Below are 23032 nucleotides of genomic sequence, written 5' to 3'. Positions count from 1 at the left end.
AGAAAAAATAAGCATCAACATAAGCTCACCAAATAAGGTATTACTAAATCTGGTTCAGTCTCAGATAAATAAGTTAATACTTGTTGTCGTGGCAAATGTTCTGTTTCAGCCAAATCTTCAGCAAATATCTAAAATTAAAATATTAACAAATAATTTCCAAGAAGTAAAACAATTTCAAAGACTTCATTATTTCATTAGCATAAATTAAGAAGAAAAGAAGCAATAAAATTTGCAAACACAAAATCAAACATTATAAATAATATAAATCAAATCAGACTCAATTTTAGCAGTTATATTCATTTAATATACATTATTTTCAGAATAAGTAAAAATTTAAACATTTGAAAAATTCTTTGCCTAGCTGATTTTTATATTGAATGGTAATGCTAAAAAAATTCATAAATATACTGTTGAAGGAAAAATGACATCTACAAGACATTGAATTTATATAAAATGTAATGCTAATTTTAAAGAACAATTAGAAAGTTAAAACATTCAATAAAAGAATAACTTGTTAAAAATATAAATGTTTTATTAATAGCTGGAAAAAACCCCAACTACAATGCATTTAATGAAACACTTTACAGAAGACTTTTACACATGCTAAATGTTTTCAATAAAATATTAGTGTGTTTTCAGTTAACAAAAGGAATTTATTATTATAAAAGCTTTGTCTCTCTCTCTCTATATATATATACACAAACACAAAGGTATTGAAAATTAAATCAAATCAAATTATCCATTCTTTTTAATGGTTATATGGCTAATATAAATTAATTAGCAATCAATCTATAATTTGAGACTAGAAGTGTTAAACAATATATGTGATCCAATGAAAATCAAATTCCCCTTTACAAAATGTGTGAAATTAGAAATTTTTAAAATGTAGTAAACAAAACAAAACAAAACAAAGTGCCTGATGTCTAAATAATTCACAAGATCATATGAAGAGGTTTCTAGTTTGAAGTTTTTATGAACTAACCCAACATTTTTTTTTTTTTTTTTTCAATTTTCCAACATTTTCATTTTTTACATTTCTCATTTCTTTTTTGTCTTCAATTAGAGTTATCTTACTTAAAGGAATTAACTGCAAACTTTAACAGACTGCTAATTGTTTATACTTTAATAGAAGAAAACTTAACAAATCACATCAAAAACTCAGAAAAAAATATTTTATTCTGAAAATCCATATATTTGTATTTTTATCATCATAAACTGATGCAACTTTATAAAATACCCAAATAAAATGACATATTCAACAGTAAATGATACTCATAGTCAAATTTCAATTTTTAATAGTGATCTGATGCCATGGGACTGGTCTTCATAAAGGCTCATGCACACAATGAAATAGATACATGGCTATAATAGAAGACAAAAAAAAAAAAAAAAAAAAAAAAAGAAGTTTTTATATCTGACAATTTTTTGGAATAAAGGACAAAATTATATCTAAACAATTAGAATGGAATACAACCAATAGTTTGGTGAACCACCTAGTCAAGTTTACTAGTTATATACATATATAAAGCAGAAAAATTCTTAAACTTCACATTCTTTCGATATTAGCAAAGTATCAATGTTGTACTTCAAACTATAGAAGCGGAAGGGAAGAAAATCTAATTTTATACCTTCAGTCCATCTTCAGGATGTTCCTTCAACACCCATTTGGCAAACTCGAAAATCAAGTCTAAATGCTCAACACCTACAATTCAAAAGAAAATATTCTTAATTATTTGAGCATAAATGTGAAAAAAAAAAAAAAAAAAAAAAAATCCAACTTTCAAAACTTTTTATGGAAATATGTTCATTTTCAGATTTTAACAAAGCTTTATTAATATTTGAAATTTTTTCACTATTCATCTTAAAACAGAAAATAAAGCATGACTATTTGAATAATTGTTTTTTAAAAAATTTAATTAATAGTGGATAAACCATTATTTTTAATTACAGCAGTTAACTATTGCAAAACAGATAAGCCATAATAGTAAATTCATTACAAATTAGAATATAAGGATTAATCTATAGTGCCATTTAAAGCTAAAACTAAAAATAATTTTATTTCATAAAAATATTGTATAATTTATATTTCATCACTGTTAATTTTACTGACCTATAGCATGATTACTTGGTTTTTAATAATTTAAATATTACATATTAAGTTTAAATAAAGGGTTATTTTTCAACTCATCAGAATATAATTTAAAAGGTTACTTACTATTTTTCTTTAAGTATTTTACAATAAATTAATTTTGATGACTGACAGCAGTTTCAAATATTTTTTAAAAATATAGTAATTTTATTAACTACAAAACTCTTAAATACCTAGATGCTGTAAATATGAAATAGTCCTTTCATGCCCTTTTAATGGAGAATCAGATTTTTTAGCTTGACGCATTAAAAGTTCCAGTGCTAAAATATAAGAAAATACATTAGACCACTTTAAAGATAAATTTACACAGCAGCACAAAATTAAGACAAAATTTATATTCTGCAGACTCATATGTACAAAATACAATATAAGTTGCCTAAGAAAAAAAGTCTACATAATTTCAGATTCTTAAAATCAATCTTACATTAATACACACAGAATTTGTGGAAAAAATATTCATAATTCAAAATAAGTATCAAGAATTAAATTTAAAAAAAATCATTTAGGTAAATTTTGTCAAAGTTAAAAAAAAAAAGCTATTAACAATCAAATATATTTTATTACAGGCATTTTTAAATGAAAGGCAGTTGCTATAAATTGATGAATTGAGATAAAACATCTATAAAATAAAAATTGAGCTAAAATACTACTTAAGAAAAGCTTGGGGATGTAATTAAAAAAAAAGCCATGTACCACATATAAGAAAGATAAATGCTTTGTGATATTTAAAAATATTCTACCTTTTCTATGCATTCCTTTTTTGTTGTACAATATAATAAGTTCACTGTATTTCTGATGTTGCTTTAAGGCCCTTTCAGATTCATCAATATGACAGTAATTATCTTTCACCCTTAGTAATGATGCTACAAGAGCATCATTTGTCTAAAATATAAAAAGATTTTCTTTCAGTTTTAAATCAAGGAAAATATTTATTAAAAAGCCGTTATTGAAAAAAAAATAAATAAAAAAAAATAGTACCTGAAGATAACACTTTAACAGTGTAGTATCAATTATTTGTAGTAGCTGTTTTTTAGAACGAATTTTTGTCTTACCAGCTTCCATTATAGCAGTCATGGATGGAATATTACCAGTGTTGTCCGATTTCAATCGATGTCTAACCTATGCATAAGATGTTTTCAATATTAATAAAAAGAATGATAAAAATGCTTTTTATATTTCACTGAAATCATTAAACAAAACAAAACAGTTTCAATAAAATGTGGCTAACAAAGGCAAAATATTAACCTTAATAATAAGCAAAGTTTAATTTTTCAAGCATCAAAACTAGTTTTTTTTTTTTTTTTTTTTTTGTCATAAATATAGAATTTAAAAGTAGAAGCCTCACATGCACGAGCACTTTTTCTCAAATAATATAGGTGAAATATTCTTCACATTAAAAACTTCTGATTATATGCAAAATAAAAAAAAGTTTATTTACTTTAAGAGTTTTTTGCTTTTTTCTCCTTTCAAAAAAATATCAAATCAGAACAGTTGATTGAATGGAGCATTAAAATTAAATGAGTCCAAAGTAACTTTTATCGTTGCATTTTAATTCAAAATGACTATTTTGATATCAATGTTACATACTTTACAATAAAAATTATTTTTTAAAACTGTGTTTCCAACAAACAATTTCTGGTTCCAGTTCAACAATAATATATAAGATTATTACAAATATATCTTCTATCGTCTATTAAAAAGTCAAATTTTTTTCATAAAAAAAGTTCAAGTCATAATAATTAATACTTATTAATTTTATAAGCAGCTAGCTCTACAAGCTTCCATATATCAGTAAAATAAACGACTTTATGTGGCATACTTCAATCAAATAATCAGTCAAAGCTAACAGTCCATTTTCTAATTCTGTTCCCTGAAGATTTGGGAGTCTGTCAGGATACTCGAGACTGCTTCGAAATTCATCAGGTAGCAAATTTGGGAACAATCCAATAACATGAGAAGGATCTGAAAAAATGAGAAAAGTTTGCATGCAAAGTAATTATGAAATGCTGTAAATAGCTTGATTATGTATGTCATTTTTTAATAGGTATATATCATATTTATTAAAGTGAAACATATGAATTTTAGAAAGAAAAATTTAATAAGAAGTGCAAGTGGCAAAAAGCATTAAAAAAAATAAAGATTTCCATGATTCTTTCAATTTTCTTTATAAAAAAAGAGAAAAATATTTAAGAATTTAAAAAAATACACTATAATGCCAATAATAAGCTCAATAAAAGGAGATCTGTACAGGAGCATAAACAGATATAATATTTACAAGCTTCTGAATCAAATTATTAATGGAAAAAAAAAACAACCTTTTATTTTATATTCTTTTTTTTTTCCACAGATCTCAATACAATAGAAAAACATTAAAATGAAAAGTAATCTATTAAAAATAAATAAATTATTATAAAATGCAGTAAAACAGTTCTATAATTCATGGTATAGCCTAAAGTTCAGTTTTCTAGGATTAAGAAAGAAATTAACCATGCATTTCTTAAATTGAATTTCTTTTTAATAAAAACTACTCACAAGTATATTCCTTTTTTTTTTTTTTAAATTAAAGCAACTAAGACTAAATAAAAATACATAATTTAGACTTTCCAAAATATATTTCTTGAAACTGCGTGATCTGACCACAAAAGAAGTAGCATATATAAACCTTGGAATAACAGAAACATTGACAAAGAGGACTTTTTGGCTGAATATTTCAGTGTCAGGAAGTACAAATGACTGAGAAATTCACCTCAATTTAAAAACTCTGTTGCAATTTTACAAATAAACATATTTAAATAAATTCACTTTCATTTGTTACTTATTTCTATCACTTCATTCCTATATTTTGATTTTTATTACTTACATGAAACTTAAAATATATAGATGGAAAAATTCTTTATCAACAGATGAGCTTGTACAATATTTCTGCAATTATAATTGTAAGTATAGGAAATTTAAGGAACCATTTATATACTAATTTTAAATATATCTACAAAGAAGTATTTAACTGCAAATTAGTAATCAGAAATGAAATTGATTACCTGTTTCAAGCTTCAAAAACAGATCCATTGCATCTTTAAAATTCTGCTTGCAAAATAAGTAAAATGCATTCAAATTTTCAATTCGTTGTATTACTTGCTGTTTTTCCAATTCGGATTCATTTGTCATATCCTGAAAAGCATACTTTCTTAGTTCAGAAAACATCATTCTAAAAATACTTAACCAATAAAAATGTAATTACAAAAATAAATACTGCTACTAATAAAATAATTTTAAAAACTTATAGATTGAAATATTAAATTTTATACATACAGCCATGCGCAAAGCTAACTCAAATTGCTTTTGTGCCAATAGTTGAGAAATTTGTTCAGGGAAGCTCACGGCATGCAACAACCATACATCAGAGTTTGAAGCTACAAACACCCAGCCACTGCAAAAGAGACAGAAGAAATTATTATCTATGCTTTTAAATAATTAATATAAAAATATCCATGCTAGAAATTCATAAGCTGTTATTACAGTTAGTGAATAGAGAGTTAATACGTTTGAAAGGAATACTAATAAGTATCAATAAAAAAAAAAAAAAAAAAAAAAAAAAAAATCAGAAAAAAATACTTTATTTAAATAATTGCATAACATAAAAAAAAAGAAAAAAGAATTTTACTATTATAGAAAACAAGGGCATTACTGCTTGCTGGTGACAATGGTCTTTGCTTTTTGTAGATCAATACTTTGAACATGTATTCTTGGCTCAATAGGACGAATTTCCACTGAATTTGGCAACACAGCTATCAGATAAGGTGAATCATGAACTAAAATAAACAAATGAATATTTTAAAAAAATTCTGCAGTTTGCATAAAAAATTATATTTAAAAATAAATTTCAATAGTTTAACATAAGGCTAATCTAATTTTAAAAATGCTAAAGGAAGATAATGAATGTGTAATATAATAGATTGTATTATATTACACATTCTTAAATTCAGTATTTCTGGGTGTAATATTTAAAATCAAATGCTGCTTGATTTATTAATATAACAAATGCTTTAAAGAAAGTACATTTTTTACTGATTACAGTTTGATATCGTCTAATGATATAATTTTCCTGTTTAAAGCTTTGAATTAAAATTATATGCAAAAATTATGCACGCGTCCCCTTCCCTCAAAGAAGCTTAATGACTAACAAATCACACAAACAGTAACACTTTTCTATTGCAGAATATGGGGACCAAGCAGCCCTATATCAATTTATCTGTGATGAAAGTTACTTTAAAATATTAACTTCATTCAATGTCATCAACTTACAAGCCATTACAAACACTATACTATTTTTAAAATTTACATGATTTCCACATGTTGTTGCATTAGTAACAGGTTTTATAACAAAATTTAGATAATAATACAAGATCTTTTTTGTTAACACAAGAGCAAATGCATATAAAGCTGCAAAAATATAATGGATAGAGTTAAAGTTGCATTACAAACTTTTTAAAAATTTAATATCTGAAATATAGTTTGGTTACAGTTAGTCTTCATTAGCAAAATTCTTAAGAAATATTTTTAAAAAAACATACTGGCATTAAAAAAAAAATCAATTTCTTACCCAAGGCTATAGGGACTTCAGACCATTTAATAGAATATTTCATTGTAGGGTTTCCTTCAGAATCAATTAAAATAGTTTGCTCATCACTTCCTACTGCAAGTTGATTATTAGGCAGAAGAGCTACTAAAGGTTCCTGCTGTTTTCCACCAGTTGGGAAAAGATCTTTGGGATCTCCAGTAACCTAAAAAAAATAATCATATTAAACTTTTAAGATATAATTTGATATAAAAAAGAAACAGCCAAAACTATAATTTGAAACTTCGAATTAAAATTTTGAAATTATTTTATAATAAATGTATCAGTCAAGGAATAACTATATACCAAATATGCAGATTAATTGGTTATGTCTGTAGAACTTTCTAAAAAAATTTCTATTACACTATTTATGGAGAGCATCCAGTTAGTAAATATTATAATGGTATAACAAAGTAAAAATATTCTAGTATTTCATAGCAGTTTGGATTTAATAACAATTTATTGACATAAGCCATTTTGAGACATAATCCACCAAATAAAGGTAATGAGTATTAACTCCAAAAAGCAAGAGCAATTTAAAATAATTATAAATTTAAAAGTAAAACCATAACCATTTAAAAAAATGTAAAATTTTAGACAAGAAATATCCTTTGGAAAAAGTTTAACTAAGCTTAATGAATTAGATTTGAAAATTGTATGCATTCTTAGCTCAAAATCTAGAACTGAAGTGAATGAACAGAAATAAGATAACCACATGAATTAGCAAAGATAGGCAGACAAATGAATCCACACTTTCATTTAATGATTCGATTTTTTACAAATTACAATAAACTGGTTTAATGAATAATGACAATTCAGAAAATAACATTACTCAGATTCAAAGTTTAGAAACTTAGCTGATGCTTAGTCAACAGAAGCATACAAGTGGGATATTTGTTAAGCAGTCCAGATTGAAAAGTGTCCTTTTAGAAACACATGTTCTAGTCTTATTGTATGCTCAGAAACACTTGTCCTTGGACCTGCATTGCATTGGATTGCAATTTTGCTTTACTAAACAAGGCAATCTCTGATATTCTGTTTCTTTTATGATGCATAGGTATCCAATACCTTAGTGTCTACTACTAGTTTCACCATCATTCATCCAATTTGCATAAATACAAACCACAGCAGATCATTAACAACTTACCAATCATGCAGTTTCGGAGATACTCATTCTGAATCTTCGAGCCATTACAATCTGTCCTTTACCAAATTCACTTAGATCAGCAGTATTTTCCATTTTTCGCAAAAGTGCAAGAATGATTCCTTATATTCTCCAGCAACGCTTAAATACCATTCACATTTAATCACATGCCCTTCACATCATTTAGAAGAATGCAGGGGTGATCATAATGTTTTGGCACTTCAATATATATTAGAGAACTAACTATATAGGATCTGACTAATAGGAATTAGAAACTTACCATATACTATGAATATGATCTATAATATAGTTAGGTTTTATGTAGCAGCATTCATAAATATTACATCATTATCAGTACGAAAATGTTATTATTAAAAGATAGATAAATTTTCTTTATAATAAAAAAATACAAATAAATTAATCGTTTTAAACTTTTAATAGCATTTTCTATTTGTTTCATAAATTAATAAACCAAAAATAAAGGATGAAAAATTACCTTCATTAATGAATATTCTGCTTTATATCCAATGCATAAAGATTCACCACACCAAACAATAGTTCTAGGCACATCTCTTAAGCTTAAATCTTGCTGTAAATTAAAAACATTTAGAATAAGAACATGCCAAAGAATAGTTTATAGAATGCATTAATACATTTCTATACAACTGATGTGAGGTGGGATCACTAAAGGTTAGAATGAATTTATTTTAAATATCATCCAGGCTATTAAAAGTGAAAATGAACTTTTTTAATATAGAAAAGTAATTTTTATATCGTTACAAGAAAATAATCAGCATGCATTAGACACAGTTGAAAACTTTTCACAATTTAATAAACAAATAAGGAAAAAATCAATTTCATAAAATAGTTTAAGATCAAATTGTAGAGCTGAAAATTACTTCTGAAGTGACTGAAGACAAAAGAAATGTTTATCATATCATTTCAGTGATTGCAAGCATAATCCAATTTAGAAAGATACTGATTAGAATTCATACAAATTTGAGGAGAAAAGTCATTTAAAAATTTTAAAAAATAAGTTTTTAAAAAGCAATTTCAAAGAGCAATAGTAAGTAACCCAAACTATAGGACATAACTGTAATTACTGTAATGATTAATATTTTTCAAAAATAATAATCCTTCGAGTAATGGTTAATATTATTTAAAATAATTTGCATTTTAAAATTCTAATAACATAAGAGGAAAGAAAAAAGCACTTTTTTGAAGAAAAATAAATAAAATGAAATCTACGATCGCAAATTTCAAGTTATCATGTGAGAACATTATTATTTTTTAAGTCATTATTTAAGAAATTTATTTATCAATTAATTTTATTATTTATCAATTAATTTAAGACATTAACCACTTTAAAACAATCACGAGACTTCTCTATCAGTCTCTATCCCACCTTATACATTTATCCCTCCCCCCCCTCTCTCTCTATATATATAATAATAATTTTTTTAAAACTTTCATTTTCAATTTTTCTAGCTGGCAAACAAAGTTTTAGAGCTCGACCGATTTTGAGATAAAATAACAGCTATGATGTCATAGTTCTATTTCAACTTTTTAAAAAAGCATCTGTTTGCAAAGAAGCATACATAATAATAATGCAACACTGATAAAAGCAGGTGAAAAATATATGCGATTAAAAGATGACCAATATAATAAAATACCCACCAATATAATAATAATAATAATAAAAAAAAAAAAAAAATCAAATTTCGAGTTCTTACTTTCTATTATAAAGCAGTATTTTTTGCATCAAATATGTGTAAAATGCAGAGAAAAACTTTTAGCTCTTCTTTCTAACTGATACAAACCTTTGGCATTTGCTTAAGAACTTCAAAGCTTTTCAGTAATATAAACCATATAACAAATCTATGTTTTTATATTATTTTTATAATATTTATCTTATTATTTTTTTTCAATAAATACTGAATTGTGCAATAGCTATAAAATCCTTATCTGTAATTCTTCAAAATAAAATATCTCATTGCACTTGTCTAAAAACTGAAAGGAATTTGAAAACAATAACTTAGATGACAAGGAACCTATATCTTTGCCTACCACTTTACTTCATTTGCCTATCATTTTACTTCAAAACTTTAAAATGCATAGCATATCTTTATTTTACTTCATGCTGCAAAACTTTTCATCATGAAAATGACTAGCAAAATAGAAAATAATGCTTCTATCTAGAAGCATCACTGTCAAATTTTTGACACTGAAGGCTAATAATTTATTAGGGTGTGGATATTACTAACATAATAATTTAAAGAATGATGAAAAAATAAAAACCTATATCATACTTACACTGAACTCAAGAAATTTTAAATCCTTAGGTTTCCAGTAATACAACTGTAAAAAAAAAAAAAAAAAAAAAAAAAAAAAAAAAAAATCAGTATATAAAAAAATTAAAATACAGAAAGAATTACAAAATCTTTTTTTTGAGAGGGGGGGGACACTATTTTACCAAACATATTTCATCGTTTATATATTAAATTGAAGCAAAATCAATTATTACTTTTCTTGATGAAAGTTATTTTGAATTCAGAAGGGAAAAAAAAAGACATTTAAATAAGATTCATGATCAGACACAGAGCATACCTTTTGCAAAGCAAATGCAATTTTCCACAACAATAAGTCAATTCAAACACAAAATTTGCAGGCAAATATATTATGATAGCAAAAACATCAAAAGCAATAATGGAGCTAAATTTTTAAATATCGCATCTTGTTTATGCACAATTTTTAAAATCAATTTTTATAAAACATATTCAGTACTAATATAGTCACTATAAATAATTTAATACAGGATAAATATATAAAGCTACAATACAAACTGAAATTATTCCATATTAAAAACTATTTTTTTAGAAGAATACTTTTTCTAATAAACATGCGAAAAAGATGCATAATTTTTCCTGTCAATTTCAATTTAGTCATAGAATCAATAGAGACAATATACAAGGGGTGTTCAAATGAAAACGTACAAAAAAACGTAACAATGTAACAGTTAACTTATTTGCCTATGTTCCTATGGGAGAACATAGCGAGATATCTAGGGATTGATTGGAGTCTCCGACATAGATCGAAGCATGTGAGGGTGCCCGCATGTGCAAGAGAGAACAGAGGCTCTTATAAAGAGCGCCATCTAATTGACATATCTTGTTGAATATCTCGAGCACAGAAGAACCATTAACTCTGATGTGTACAGTGAGACACTTTGAAGACTACGCAGGTCCATCAAGAACAAAAGACTGGGCCTACTCACAGAGGGTGTGGCTCTGTTCTATGATAAAGCACGTCCATACGTCTCTAGGGTCACACATGCAGAACTGGTCAAGTCCAAATGGGAGCAGATCGACCATCCACCCTACAACCCGGACATATCACCCTGCGATTTTTATGTGTTTGGTCTCCTGAAGAAACATCTGAAAGGGAAGCACTTCAACTAGGACGGCGAACTCAAGGACACTGTGAAGGACTGAATCCCGTCACAGCCACAGGAATTCTGGGAACAAGGAATCCCTCAGCTTGTTAATCAATGGGATCGTTGTGCTCAGCCCTATGGTGTATACTTTGAAAAACGTCTTCATTTATACCCACAGTGTCATTTCATACCTTTTCATTTGAACACTCCTTGTAGTCATTATATATATATATAAATCTCATACCAGATTCAGAAAATTGTATAACAAAACCATACAAATCTGAGTTCAAAACTGTATTTTAAGACAATAGTTTTCTTTTTAATAAAAATGCAAACTAAAATTTTAAATATGAGAATTATTTTTTGCTTATTATATATCTTTTCTTCTTGAAACGATGAGAACACAGGAATAAAAACCACTTGAAATAAGAAAAAATAAATTACAGAACATGCTTAAATAAATTTATAAAAACGTTTCAATGCATGTATAAATATATATTTTACTTATAAAAAATGCAATGAAAGATTTTAATTATTCCAAGTCTCTTAGAGGGGAAAAAACAAAATCAATGAATTCCAAAAGTCTAATAAACTTTCAAAACAGCAGAATTTTAGATTTAAACTAACAGAAATTTCACTTTTGTTTCTTTGCATTGCAAATACATATTACTGAAAATTATCAAGAAATTTCAGTAACTTCTTTTTCACTAATTCGACACTGCTTCATGGAAACTCAAAACTTAATTCCTTAAAAATAATAAACTCAAATAACTAAAAATCATAGAAATTATATAGCAATTCATATACTATATTAAAAGACATGCTTCAGTGCAACAAAGTACCTGCAATTTTTTCTTAACAGCAACACACAACCTAAAAGAAAGCTTGACTTCACCAGTAAGGGTTTTATGTTTCTGGAAATAAAATATAATTAATAAATAATTTGCAGCTTCAAATTTCAAACTTCAATACTCAATCAAAACATTTTTAAATTTTCATTTTGTATGCAAGACATTTAAACAAATATGAAGCTGAACAAGGAGAAAAGAGCAACTAAACTGAGTTTATTTTTCTTCAAAATCACTTACCTGAACACTAACAGTAAAATAATGTGCACCTTTTGTCTTGGGAAGTGTTACAATAGGTTGTAGGCTGAATTGGCTTAGGTCAAAAGCTGTAACTATAGAATCTACAAAAATATATAAATATATTAATATGGTTTTTTTCCTTAAAATTATATATTAGTATTATTTTATTAATTATAAATCAAAATTATATTATATATAATTTATTAATGAAGTATGTGATAAAAACGATTAGGTTACAAATTTATTTTGCTTCTTATTTATTCAAAATTATAAACTAGTTTTAAGAAACTAAACTAAGTGAAATAAAATTATTTTTAAGAATGAACACTTAATAAACTCAAGTAAAATTATGTTTAGTTATTTGGTTTCATAAATATTATCCACCAGTTTTCTTTTTATAGTTGTATTAAAGATTTGGGGCTTCAAATATAATATAATGTAAATGTTCAATATTTTTTGCATAGAGAAGTACGGTGGAGTTATATTGTTTTAATAAAATATTACAAATTTGGTTCTTTCATATTTTTTTATACCTTAGCAATAAAAAATAAGTTTTTTTTTTCCTTTTTTCCCTGAAGGTGAAAGAATTCTTAAATTGATAATTATTCTGTTATTTAACATTGGAGAAAATTGTCACTATCCTCATACTGGCATTATCAATACATTTTCTTAAAATCTCTTTTTAGCCTTTAATTTCTAAAGTACAACAGATAGTGAAAATCTTTCAATCTAAAATTTGTTTGTTATCATGGAGCTATAATTTATCTGTTTTGAATTATCATTTTTTATTGAATCTAGGATAGTTAAGGAGGGTATAAAAATTTACATCCCCTTGAACTGCATGGTCCATTTGCCTTTTAGTTAAAGAGATAATTGTTAAGATGAAGAAACAATTTGCTTGATTTGATTTATTGCTTTATTTTCAAACATAAAAGAATTATGGGTATACAAAAACTTCAATCTTCTTTAAGCTCAATTGTCTATATTTGAATTCAGCCCTAGTTTTCACCTTCCTTACAAGCATTTTTTCCTTTCACATTTATTCAAAATTTCTGAATGAGGTTGGTTTGGGGTCCAAGATATCATGATTGATGAAAATCTATACAAATGTGATGAATTTATGTCTAGAAAATCATTGCAGTATCTAACATATTTATAACAAAAATTATTTAAAATTTTCCTAAATTCCATTGAATAAAATCAAAATATATCTTATAACATTTACTTAAAAGTATATTTGACATTTAAAAATAAATAAATAAAAAATTTAAAATAAAATAATGATAAAACATTTTTCTTTAATGCTGCATGAAATTAGTATTAATTAACAAAATGTTGACTGAAGCAAATTATTTGACCACAAATGAATTATAAAATCAACTTACTACTCATATATTTTAATATGAGTAGAAATTTAAATTGCTATCACATAAATTCATTATGTAATTTTTTTATATTCTGATGAAGTAGTGATAAAAACAGTATATTTTTATTTGAAATTTATATCATAATAATATCTCCAAAAAAGATATTATTGGGCAAATTAGGAAATATATATAATGTATTAAAGTATTACACACAAATATTTATTATGATAAAAAAAATAACTATTGTATCAAAAACTTAAAAAAAAAAAAAATCTTAATCCATAATGAATCTTTCATGATTTATTTCCTGTGAACTTACTTTTAGCTCTCAGCTGGCAAATTTTCATAAAAGAAATGCAATTTTGCAACTAGTCTTACACATCTACATATCTATTCTACACGAGTTAATTTTAAATTCAATTCATCAATGACATATTTTATAAGAGGTATGAAAACATATCGTGTTTTCTCATTTTTGTAATAAATAAAGGAAATAAAAGTAAGGTTTTTGCTTTAGTTATATATGTATAAATACAGGGTGTTTTTTTTAAAATCTGACAATACTCAGAGACTTCTGCAGCTTGAACTAGCAGCCGCAAAGCCACCAAATTTTGCATGGGCACTACTGACGACATGGGGGGGGGGACCCCGCGAAAAATAAATAAATTTAGTTCTAAAAGTTGCTGATAGGGGAAAATGTGGCGCCTTACACTTTAAGACAGCCAAAATTTTGCATAAAACACAGGGAAAAGTTGAAAAATGCAAAATCAAGCTTACGTAGTCGACACCAGCACCAGTATTTTGTGTTATAAATAAGAAGCAGGACATTGAAAATCATTTCAAGTATCAGTTGATTTGTAAAATGCATCTCACTTTAGCAGCTCAGTAATTTACAGTACAGCTTCACAAGTAATGCACTCAGCATGCATTACTTGTGAAGCTCTTTTATCTCAATTAATCCAATGCAGCGGCCACTCTTCGCGAATTTAGAAGTTGAAACAATTTACATAAAGGACCTCTATCAATTAATACAGTGAAAGCAATGATTAAAAAATTTGAAAAAATAGGTTCTTTTGCAACTCGGCCTGGTAGAGGACAGAAACCGGTATCGGAGATGTTGCGACTGCAATCGTTGAAAGAAATCAGGCGAGCACTGCATAAAAATACACGCTGAATTGCCTGACAACTGGAACAACTACCGCTTCAACAATATGGAAAGTTTAAAGAAAAAATTTTCAATCTTATCCATATAAAATTAGCATTTTGCCTGAATTAAAACCTACAGATTATGATCTTTGATTAACCTTTGCTTTGACATTTCTTGCCAGGATGGAGGTCGATTAGGCTTGGCCTTGGACAATTCTCTGAAGTGTTGAGGTCCATTTTTATTTGACTGGGACTGTTAACACTCATAATTCTAGAATTTGGGCATTTGAACAAGACCATGCATTTCAAGAAATCCCCCCTCCATTCTCGAAGAGTAACTGTTTGGTGTGGTTTTACAGCAGATTTTATCATCGGACCATACTTTTTTGAAACTATTACTCAAGCAGGACCGCAGACCTGTTCGTAAACGCTCAAAGATATCATGATATGCTGAGTAGTTTTGTTATCCCACAACTTCAGCAAATTATTGAAGTTCTGGGATATGAAGTTGTGAAAATTGTGGAGCACCACCACATATTGGTACATACGTAGAGTGACTGTTGCGTCATCAATTTACAGAAAAAAGAGTCATTAGTTGCTGCTTTCGTGTTGCATGGCCACCTTGCTCCCTGGATCTAACCCCATGACTTTTTTCTGTGGGGTTATTTAGAATTGAAGATTTATCTTGGTGGAGTCTCAAACTTATCAGTTTTAAAAGAAAACGTAACACGGACTGTTATGAACACGCCTCCTGAAATGTTGCATTCAGCTGTAGAGTGCGGTGTACAGAATGCAATGCTTTATTCAAAAAAATGATCATATTGAAAATAGCCGATATCTTCCCCGGGAAAGCGATTCTACTGAATAAAAACAAAAGAACAAAGTATAAAAAGGAAACCAAATAAAATCTCCTTTTTTTTAAAATTCGTAAGAAGTTATTTTTTTAAATAAAGCACATTTGTGGAAAAATTAATTCTTTGCTATTCATTTATCTGTCTACTGTAGCTTTTTAAAATTTTATCATGCAGTTAAACTTAATTTAGATCAAAAGCGCCACATTCCTCCTATCGGCAACTTTTTGAACTAAATTTTTTTTTCATGGATTAATTTTTCCCATGTCATCAAAAGTCCACATACAAAATTTGATGGGTTTGTGGCTGATAGCTCAAGCTACAGAGGTCTCTCAATAACGTCAGTTAAAAAAAAAAAAAAAAAAAAAAAAAACTGTATACACAATTGTGACAACTGAGTTGAAATTATACAAATGTAAATGATTGCCTTTAAATATAATACAATAAGGACTGATTAAGCTATTCACATCTTAGAATACATCAGGAAAAAAGTAAAAACCCAATAATTTTTTTTCTGCTCTATCTGAAAAATTAATGCTAAATCAGTATTAAATAAATTAAATGCAATTTTTTATAACAAAACAGAATATATTAATCTAGCATTTTATATTGATTTTTATCTAAATATTATGAGAAAATCAGCAAGGGAGAGACACTAAGTTTCTGCAATATCTGAAAGCATGTTGCCAAAAATAAAAACTGGTTTTTTAAGTAGTATTTTGACAGATAGGGAAAAAAAATTTAAATAAATTATTGCTTACTAATAGTTTGCATTTCAGTAACTGTTAATAGATGTGACAGTTTTATATACAATGATGATAAAATTTTATGAAATGCTCTTCCTTCAAGCTCACTATGTTTTATTCTAAGTGGATCTTAATGCCCATACATATTTTATAGCGTCTTGATACTTTGAATTTAATGCAAGTTCCCAATAAATACATATTAATAGGAGCTTTCATAATAATAATAATAGTAATGAAAATGTCAATGTTAAATTAAAAATGTAAATATATATTTTAACACAGATATATGCAAATATTAAAACTTCTAACCTGCAAGACATATTAGCATTTGAAAATCAGGAATCACTTGAAGCTGCAAAAAATAAAACCATTACTAAATATAAATTTTACAATAAGGTATTTATTGGCTGACAAAATCAAAGAATCGATATACTTATAAGTAACTATGGAAAGTAAACAATATTATATATATGTATAAAATACGGGGGATCCACACTTTTTGCTCAATTTTGATAATACTATTCTTTCTTTTAAAAAACAGCTTCTTCTAAGTAATTGGAATTGGCTTCCATATCTTGACAGTTTCCAATTTTAAAATGTATAAGAAATCTGAAATATCAACAACGTTAAATAAAAGATGGATAAATCCTGAAAAGTAGGTTACAATATTGCCACTCACAGTGCAAAAGATTGTATGCTAAAAATAAAATATATTTGCAATCCATTAGCTAGCACTTTTGAGTGTTGCCCATAAATCTTAAGTCGATAATAATCTCGATTTATGGCATATTTAATTAATAGCTTTTTGTAATGTTAGAGATGATATGTAATATTAAAAGTAAGTCCAATATAATGTTTCATAAAAATATGGTATGAAAACATAGCCCGATTTTGATGTATTTTTGTTCATACGGCATACTGAAAAATACATGTAATTAAAAAAAATTAATAAAATAATAATTTCAGAAAAAATTAATGATGGATTTCAAAGTTTTCTAAATCAAATTGAATTTTGCTCATGGTCAATACAACTATAGCACTACATTTTTTTTTAAATCTTTGTTTACCGGCCTGTGCAACTGTTAAGACAAAAATCATTGGAGCATTGGGATTCATTCCTCCATATAAACTTTACCGCATTACTCTTTAATAATTTCCTATAGCTACCTAATTGTTCTTTAAATTCCTTTCCTATAGTGTTTCAGCACACAGGGTTAGGAGATTTCAGCCAAAGCATGTTATAATTAATGTTGGTTCTAAGGAATTTTATGAGCTTTTTTTAGCTACTTTTTCAAAAGGAGCATTCTTAAAATATATGGAACAAGTAAGTATAATCCCATTCTTGAATTATATTTGATTGAAAACAAATTGTTTTTTCCACATTCCATAACTCTGTAGTATCCATTTTCCTTTATTAATAATACTATCTTTAATAGCAAATGCTGACCTATATCATGAATTTCAATTAGAAAACTAAAAATCTTTTAGAAATAAAGCAAATCACTTTTCAGCATTATATTATCAAATATAAATTTTATACTGAATAGTAATAGTTATAAACAAAGTGCCAATTAATACATTTATAAACATAAAGCAATATATAAGCGGTTATTAACAATCATATATCAAATTCTAAGCAAACCATATCCAATTTTACTTTGATTGAAATATAATTTTTAAACCTGATATTTATTTACATTTTAATAAATTTTTAGACAGAAAAATAATTTTTAAAATATTCATTTCAGTTGTCTATTATATATAAAACTTTGTAATTTTTAAAAAAATGTGACATATGTAATGCTTAATTGAACCTGCTTACTAAGGAGAGAAGAGATGAACCATTAACAATGGTTGAGATCAAAGAGGTTATTTTCAACAATTAGTATTAAAAGAAGGGCAGAGCAACTTTGAATTGAGTTTTCCGCATTAAAGATCTGCATTTAGAGAAGTTTTTCGCAGTTCAGTTCTTGAAAACCAAATATTAGTAAACAGATACATGCAGTTTTGTCTGGTATCAGAAATTTCATGATTTCAGAAATGTTAACTACATTTCATGAAATGAAATGTAGTTAACATTTCCCCACCCATTTTTTAACATCAAGATGGTCTTTTTCAATAGCTCCATAAATTAATCTAATTACATTTAGTGGACAATTAAAAATCCTATTTTTATAGTAAAATGCCATATAAATTTATCAGGCACTAACGGTGTATGATATTTTGTCAGCAAGTGGATTAATTAATTGGATCTTCTTTCTTTACAATTCAAAATAAATAAATAATATAAGATTAAGAAAAAAGATTCAGAATTATCTCCACATACTATAATGATGTTTATCTTAGTGAAATTCTAGAGAATAGATGGTAATGAATTCTCTTCCAATTACCAAATCTCACCAACAGATTTCCTTTTTGTGAGGATAATTAAGCATAAAGCTCAAGATTAGCTACAATAATTGAATTAAGAGCATTGATTAGAACATAATACAACAAAATACCAATTCATTCCACAACCCTCCATTCCTACCCCCCTTTCTTCTTGTGGATAATCCCCTGCCTTAAAGAAACTAAGTAATGGTCAAGCATTTTTTCACAGTATTATACAGGATAATTCAGAGTACTTCATATAAATACAAAAGCAAATAATAAAGACAGGAAATAATTATGAAAATATTCCCCTTTTTTTATCAATATTTTATTATATATTTTAAATTATAGCCTAATAATTCTAAATAGTAAATAATACTGATTACTACATTAACAATCAATTAAAAAGATGTTGAGTCAGATTCTTATGGAATTGAAAGAGCATATTAAATCATGAAGAATTAATAACCACATAAATAATTCTGCACGCATTTTAAAAAGACATTTTAAAGAAACCAATAATAATATACTTTTACCTTTTACATTATAATAAATCAAAAGGAAAAAAGTACAATGTTATAATACCTGTGTAATTGATTTCTTTGAGAAAGCTTTATTTGATCTCAGCAACTTTACTTCATACTGAAAAGAGCCTATGAAAAAAGTCATAAATAAGAACAATTTAAAAATAACTGTATTAAGAAAGTAAATTAGGTTAATTAATTTGTTATTCATTAAATATGAGCTTTAAATAATTTTGAATGCTAAACAAATTATTTTAAAACCAAATTATTAATATATATAATATTTAACAATACATAAACACAATATAACAATACACAATAAAGTAAATTAGGTTAATTAATTTGTTATTCGTTAATTATGAGCTTTAAATAATTTTGAATGCTAAACAAATTATTTTAAAACCAAATTATTAATAAATACAATATTTAACAATACATACAATTAGTAATCAAACTATTAATACATACAAAAATCTGAAGTAGAAGTGAGTACAATCATCAATGCTCAATGCCTCTTTTAATATTGTAAAAATATTCATTGTCAGAAAAGTTCCTTTTCTGGTACAAATTTCTTCACATATATTAGTAATTTGATATATTTAAAGTAAAAGATTCAATCTCATACACAGTCACATGATGTAAAAAATAAGTCATAAAAAGATTTCATTAACCAAAATGGAAAACAGATTTATCAGGATTTTACAGCACAGTGTCAGATTTATGATTTTCTAAATAATAATAGTAATAATAAAAAATCTAATTTAAAGCTCAAATTCTGAGAATAAAATCAATTTATTTTTAACAGGATTAAAAAATTTATTAATTTATGAATAGATCAGAAGTAGAAATTCAACTATTATGTTAACCTAAAAATAATTTATCACATCCATATAATATATATAAAATTTCACTTATTAAAAAAAATTAATACCTGGCTTGGGTCCAGGCTTGGTAGATGGAACCAACTGATATAAAAGTAAAGTGCCAGATTTAGTACCAACCAACAAGTAATCATCTAAGGGAGAAAATATGATTATTTATAACTGTGTTTACATCGCAATTATTAAACAAATGCGCGTAAATATACATTTAATAATGCACAATAATCACTTAAGCCGTGATACCTAACAAATTATTTCTTAAGATTTCTCAAAATATTAAAATTTGTCAGAGTTTTCATGAAATAATTTCTATGATTAACTTTTTGAATACATATAAAATGCAAGATATTAAAAAAGGATTTACGCAACTGAGAAGAAAAACAGCTAATCTTTTTAATAAAGCATCAAAACTAAGATATTAGTACATATCTCACTTAGATACTAAGAAATCAGGTGGGTAAAATTTTTTTTTTTACTTTAATATAAAATTTGTTCAACACAAGAATTAAACAGGATGACCAGGACAAACAAGCCAAATGGGTTAAGTCAACCATCTAACTCTCCAACCCGCCCTAAGGCACACAGACTTAAACCATAAAACTGAATGACCGGACCGCCGCAACAGCAATTGGCAGGAACTGTGGTTGAGTCCTAAGGGCCGTCACCGGCCATGGTACAACCCTCCCCGAAGGAAGTACGTCCTGTGATCGATGGGAGGAGCCAGATCCCCCACCTATTAGTGTACCCTCCAGGGTGGCGAGATCCAACCACCATGCTGGAAGCATCTCATCCTCATTTTGAGGTCCCCTCCCCGAGGGACACCAAATGGGTTAATAAGGCAAGCAAACATACTGTTAGTTAATACAGTTATAATTATTTCTTGTAGTCACAGGTTTTATTCTATTTAAAAGTAGTGTTGGCAAAAGTGAGGTCATATGCACAATATTGTTCCAAGGGCCTCCTAGTGACAGACTGTATCTGGAAATATTGCTTGTCAAGAGATAATTAAGGCCCACTCACAACTATAACATTATCATTTAATTTTTATAAGAAAGAAATAGAATTTCTGAAAATGCACGAATTGAAACCAAAAGTCATAAATATTATTTCTGGATTATTAAATTAATTTTTATATTATTTTAAACAAAATATTTTACATGTCTATTTTTTAAATAATTTTATTTGCATATGTATTTATATTCTATCAAGTACCATTTCATTTATTTTTTCCTTTTTACAACAGATAAAATGGTTTAAATGCACCATTTTTTAATATTTGTGTTAAAAACAAACTGTCTTTCTATTTTGTCACCATTTACCAAAGTTCAATCTTCGCAAATACTAAAGTTCAATCTGGAGAACTTTTGAGCAAAAATATTAAGTCATAACAAAAGCTCATACTCGATTTCCATACATAATATCAGAGTGCATTTTATAGGGAAATGATGATTCTTTGTCTGCCTGTGTTCCTTACATTTGAAAGATAAAAGTATCTTTTGTCTTTAAGCATTTAATGATAGGGTAGATTGATTTTTGAACTAGACAAATTTTTATAAATAGACAATGAAAAGGCTCTTTTTCAACATATAATGCTTTATGAATTCCAAAAGGGTTTGGTAACTGGAACAGCACAAAAAAACATTTCAAATAATTGTTTAGATCATGCTTTCAAGCCTCCAATGTTGATGATAATATTGCAAGCACTTAATAAAACAAAAACTGACGCTTATAACATATATTCTTCCTATAAGGGAGGTTTAGGAGGAATGGAACAGTTGCATTCATGTCTAAATAAAAGTCCTATAATGTAAAGATGAAATCAAAATGTGATATTAGACCAAAAAGTATATAATTTATAATATGCTTTAAAATTATACAAATATCAATCATAAGGAATTTCTTAAATTATTCTTTGGCAAGAATTCAACAAGCTTTCGCGACAGTCGCACGTCATTTTCGTACAGAAATTCACATCCTTTTCAGCAGATTAAAAACATTTCGATTATTAGGGAATGGAAGTTTGATTATAAAAGCTTCTAACACTAAGATGTGTATATTATAGCGATGACCATGTCGAATGAAATATCACAAAATAATTTAAATTAATAATTTCTAACGATGACAATCTCTGTAATGAATTTGAATTAATTAAAATTGGAGACATACACTAAGAAACAAAAACATGAAAATACGCAGAGAGGTAGTAAATCTAGCTTTAAAAAGTGTTAAAGAATTTCTAAAGAAAATAAGTTTTGAAATATTATATCTTACCATAGGCAGATATAGTTTCAATCGAAAGTCCAGGAGGCAATTTTTGGACTATTGGAATAACATCATAGGCCTCATGCATTTTAGAATAAAATATAAATATATATATTTCCTACGAAAATAAAAATTAAAAATACGTCAGCGAATTTTAAAATTACATTAGTATCCTATAAAAATAGGCATTTACACATTGTTTTGAAATTGTGATTCATGATTTTCAGCTGATGGTTGGAAGTAGAAGTATTTATTTATCCTTGATCTGTAAACAAAACATTGGATAACCACCAGTCACAACGATATGTGATATAAGATATAGGAATTAAAAATTGCTAGTATGATTGTTTCAAAGGCTAATATTCTAAAAAATATATATATTATCTTTCCATCATTATTCTCTAGGCTGAAATAAAATGTTCCGTCATTAAAGCTAGGCTGAAGTAAAATGTTCCA

General features: G+C 26.8%; 1 protein-coding gene across 1 annotated transcript in view; it reads right to left on the bottom strand.

The window, feature by feature from the left end:
* Positions 1–22825, bottom strand: part of LOC129975626 (vam6/Vps39-like protein) — a 32988-nt gene extending 10163 nt beyond the window's left edge. The window contains exons 1-18 of the mRNA XM_056088707.1: positions 22586–22825; positions 20365–20448; positions 19495–19562; positions 16849–16891; positions 12430–12530; positions 12184–12255; positions 10222–10266; positions 8405–8497; positions 6750–6930; positions 5835–5958; positions 5459–5576; positions 5188–5317; positions 3969–4111; positions 3128–3268; positions 2890–3031; positions 2323–2409; positions 1629–1702; positions 30–128 (exon numbers count right to left, since the gene is read on the bottom strand). Of these exons, the coding sequence (XP_055944682.1) occupies positions 30–128; positions 1629–1702; positions 2323–2409; positions 2890–3031; positions 3128–3268; positions 3969–4111; positions 5188–5317; positions 5459–5576; positions 5835–5958; positions 6750–6930; positions 8405–8497; positions 10222–10266; positions 12184–12255; positions 12430–12530; positions 16849–16891; positions 19495–19562; positions 20365–20448; positions 22586–22664 (1824 nt within the window). The 5' untranslated portion in view covers positions 22665–22825. The remainder of the gene's footprint in view (positions 1–29; positions 129–1628; positions 1703–2322; positions 2410–2889; positions 3032–3127; positions 3269–3968; positions 4112–5187; positions 5318–5458; positions 5577–5834; positions 5959–6749; positions 6931–8404; positions 8498–10221; positions 10267–12183; positions 12256–12429; positions 12531–16848; positions 16892–19494; positions 19563–20364; positions 20449–22585) is intronic.
* Between the last annotated feature and the right edge of the window lie 207 nt (positions 22826–23032).

This window comes from Argiope bruennichi, chromosome 7 (assembly GCF_947563725.1).
Source record: "Argiope bruennichi chromosome 7, qqArgBrue1.1, whole genome shotgun sequence".
Taxonomy (NCBI): Eukaryota; Metazoa; Arthropoda; class Arachnida; order Araneae; family Araneidae; genus Argiope; species Argiope bruennichi.
This window is presented reverse-complemented; position numbering and strand designations above follow the sequence as displayed.